Here is a 3391-nt window from a genome sequence, read left to right as displayed (position 1 = left end):
CAGAAGGTGCCCCCCCCCAGTGGCCAGCCTTGGCCTCTGGGGGCGGGGCGGGACTGATCTGTGGGGGCGGGGTCAAGGCGATGCGGCTGTGATTGGTTTCTGCTTGGGGGGGCGGGGCAGAGATGGGGAGTGTGATTAGCTCCTGAGGGGGAAGAGTGGCCGAGGGAGCCTATTGGGTGGAGTTCTTATCCCTGGGTAGGGAGGCCCCTTGTCCCCGGGGTAGGAGGGCGCTGGACCCGGAGGCCTGAGCCTCCGTAGATTTCCTGAAAAGACCAGGATTCCTTTGTGCGGAGAAGGGCGGGGCTAAGACCTGGTGGGTTTGTTGTTGTTGTTTTGCTGCGGTGGAGCTTGGATTGGTTATTCTTTGGGGGTGGGGTCAAGGGGGAAGCAAGGATTGGCTTCTGCTTGGGAGGCGGGGGAGGGGCAGTTAGTGTGGGTTGTGATTGGTTCCTGTCCGGGAGGCTGGCTTGAAAGGCGTCAAGATTGGACCCCTCGTAGGGGAAGTCGTAGGGGGAGTCGGAGCTGAGAGTCCTGGGCCCCTTTGGTCCGTACTTGGGTGAGGAGCAGGACCCCAGGGCTCCGGATCAACTTTCCTCTCCGTCTCTTTGAGAAGGTGGGCTCCGGAAAATCCTGGATTGTGTGCACGTAGCGAGTGTGGAGGGTGGTCATCCCTACCCCTGGGGTGGGGGGAGGTCTCCCATCACCTCTGCGTCCCTCTCTTCTCCCTTAGCTGCAGAGAACAGGTTTGCCAAGTTCCTTATGACCTGTCTCAAATGCTGCTTCTGGTGCCTGGAGAAGTTCATCAGATTCCTCAACAGGAATGCCTACATCATGGTGAGTAGCCCTGGGACCCCGAACCAACCCAGCGGCTCTTGCTGGGTGAGGGCGGCTGTGGTTCCCAGCCCGTGGGCCTGATCCCTCCTCCCCCTCCTCCTCCTCCCAGATCGCTATCTACGGCACCAACTTCTGCACCTCGGCAAGGAATGCCTTCTTCCTGCTCATGAGAAACATCATCAGGTCAGGGAAAGCACCGTCCTCTGGCTGCCTCCCTCCTCCCCCAGTCCCGGAGCCCCCATTCATGCCTGCTCCTCACTGTCCCCTGCAGAGTGGCTGTCTTAGACAAAGTTACCGACTTCCTTTTCCTGTTGGGCAAGCTTCTGATCGTGGGGAGTGTGGGTGAGTGACACTGGTCAGCCTGCTGGGAGGCTGTGGTTGGGGTGACTTGTGAAGGGCTGTTGGGCCCCACGTCTTCTTTTGTGACGCCTGCCGTGGTGTCTGAGGTCGTCTTGGGGAGAGGGGCCGCTTCCTTTAGTCAGAACCCTCAACCATATCGGTTCCTTCCCTCTCTAGGGATCCTGGCATTCTTTTTCTTCACCCACCGCATCAGGATTGTTCAGGACACAGCACCGCCCCTCAATTATTACTGGGTCCCTATACTGGTACGGACCTTTGGGGATGGGTGGGGACCCAGGGAGAAGGAGGCGCTGGGGTCCTCCCGGTCTCTTTGGACTAGACAGATGTGGATGGAGGGCAGAGGTGGGGGATTGATTATTCAGTCCACAAACATGTAGTAAGTACCTGCTGTGTACCGGGCACAGCGGGAGGACGGGCTTCCCTCCAGAGGGCCTTACAGTTTGGAGGCAGAGAGACAGCGATCAGTAATAACATGCCTGGATGCATGATTACAGACTGGTTCATGCCCCGGGGGAGGCTTCCAGGGGAACGCTAGAGCCTGTGCGTGAGGACTGGGGCAGATCTGGGAGGCCTGGCGTCCTCGCTGTGGAAGTGAGGTCAGATCTAAGATCTGAAGGAGATGCGGGCCACGTCCAGGCAGAGGGAGTAAGTTCAGAGGCCTCGAGCTGGAACAATGCCAGGAAATGAAGAAACCGATGTGAGGGGAAGGAGCTGGAAATAGGGGCAGGGAGGTGACGGGGCCATGGGGGTAAGGTCCAGGCAGGGCAGGTCTTAGAACCCAGTGACCTAGAATTTTATCTGAGTTCTGTTTGCTCCTTTTAAGATGGGTAACTCTGAGCAAGGTATTTAATCTCTCGATGGTCCACTTGGCTCAACCTGTAAATGTTTGTCAGATACCTGCCGAGGCCCAGTGAGTCTCCATGTTGCTGGGGGTATAGCAGTGAGTGGGACAGATGCAGCCTCGTGGGGATGAGGGTGTTATGGCAGTGGTGCCCCAAACATGTGTAAAATTGCAGCCGGACGAAGGCCTCAGAGGAGGGGTTCGGAGTGCTAGGAGAGAGCATAACACAGGGCCTAGCTGTCGGAAGCAGCTTCATAGAGGACGTGGTATCTGAGGACTCCTCGTATGAGCTGAAAGCAGAAAGATCAGGAGACATAAACTATATTAAGTTGGGGCAACGGCATGTGCAAAGGCCCTGGGGTTGAAGAGAGCAAGGAGCGAATGGCAGTACAGTGGATGTTACTCTAAGGAGGGCTTGTCAGCAGGGAAATGACATGATCCCAGCGTGGGAGGGCGTGGTGGGCAGGAGTTGCCTTGGGAGCTGGGGTGGAAACATCTCGGCTCCCCTTGCCTAGACGGTGATCATCGGCTCCTACCTGATTGCCCATGGCTTCTTCAGTGTCTACGGCATGTGTGTGGACACGTTGTTCCTCTGCTTCTGTGAGTGACCCGTCACCCCAGCCCTTGCCAGGCCCTGACTGCCTTCTCCCCTCTGGGCATAACATCTTCTGGTGGGGCTATGCATTCACCGGCCGGTGCCCCCAGCTTCCCCGGGGACTGGCTGTCCCGCGTCCGAGGGCCCCCGGCATGCCTTCTCGGCTTCCTCCCTGAGCTCAGAGGCGCTCCATCCTGTTGTGTCCTGGTCCAGGCTGCAGCTAGAACGTTCTGCCCTTGGGCCCCAGGCTTTGGAGTTTCTAGCTTTGTTGGGGGAGGGATCTGTGGCTGCTACTAACTTTGGTCTCTCCATCTGTCTGTCTTTGTTTTGTTTTGTTTTTTGTTTTTTCTCTTCTCTTCCTCTACTCCATGCCTGCTGGCTTCCCTGTTCTTCCCTGCCTCCCTCTTTCCCTCCCTTCCTGACCACCCCATTTTCCCCCTGCCGGTTCCTGGGGGGAGCCCAGGTGAGGACCTGGAAAGAAATGACGGCTCTCAGGAGCGACCCTACTTCATGTCGCCCGAGCTGAGAGACATCCTGTTGAAGGGGAGTGCGGAGGAGGGGAAGCGGGCAGAAGTCGAGGAGTAGAGAGGGAGGGAGGCGTGGGGGCCGCCCAGGCCTCCTCCTTTCCTCCCCGTAGACTGGGGGTGCATGCGGGCCTTCCCCTGCCTGGAAGCGTGGGGAGCGCGTGTGTGCCCCGTTCCCGAGCCTGCCATAGATCGCCCCTCTCCTGTCCCGGTGTGTCTTGCTACCTAACCCTCTGA

General features: G+C 58.3%; 1 protein-coding gene across 1 annotated transcript in view; it reads left to right on the top strand.

Annotated features, from left to right (window-relative positions):
- The window catches only part of SLC44A2 (solute carrier family 44 member 2 (CTL2 blood group)), a 26605-nt gene that overhangs the window by 23012 nt on the left and 202 nt on the right, over positions 1–3391 (top strand). Inside the window, exons 16-21 of the mRNA XM_077767921.1 lie at positions 1–19; positions 731–834; positions 944–1017; positions 1106–1176; positions 1351–1439; positions 2551–2635. The exon at positions 1–19 is cut by the window's left edge and continues 100 nt beyond it. Of these exons, the coding sequence (XP_077624047.1) occupies positions 1–19; positions 731–834; positions 944–1017; positions 1106–1176; positions 1351–1439; positions 2551–2635 (442 nt within the window). The remainder of the gene's footprint in view (positions 20–730; positions 835–943; positions 1018–1105; positions 1177–1350; positions 1440–2550; positions 2636–3391) is intronic.

The sequence above is a fragment of the Crocuta crocuta genome, unplaced genomic scaffold, assembly GCF_008692635.1.
Source record: "Crocuta crocuta isolate KB4526 unplaced genomic scaffold, BGI_CrCroc_1.0 scaffold115, whole genome shotgun sequence".
NCBI classification, from domain to species: domain Eukaryota; kingdom Metazoa; phylum Chordata; class Mammalia; order Carnivora; family Hyaenidae; genus Crocuta; species Crocuta crocuta.
This window is presented reverse-complemented; position numbering and strand designations above follow the sequence as displayed.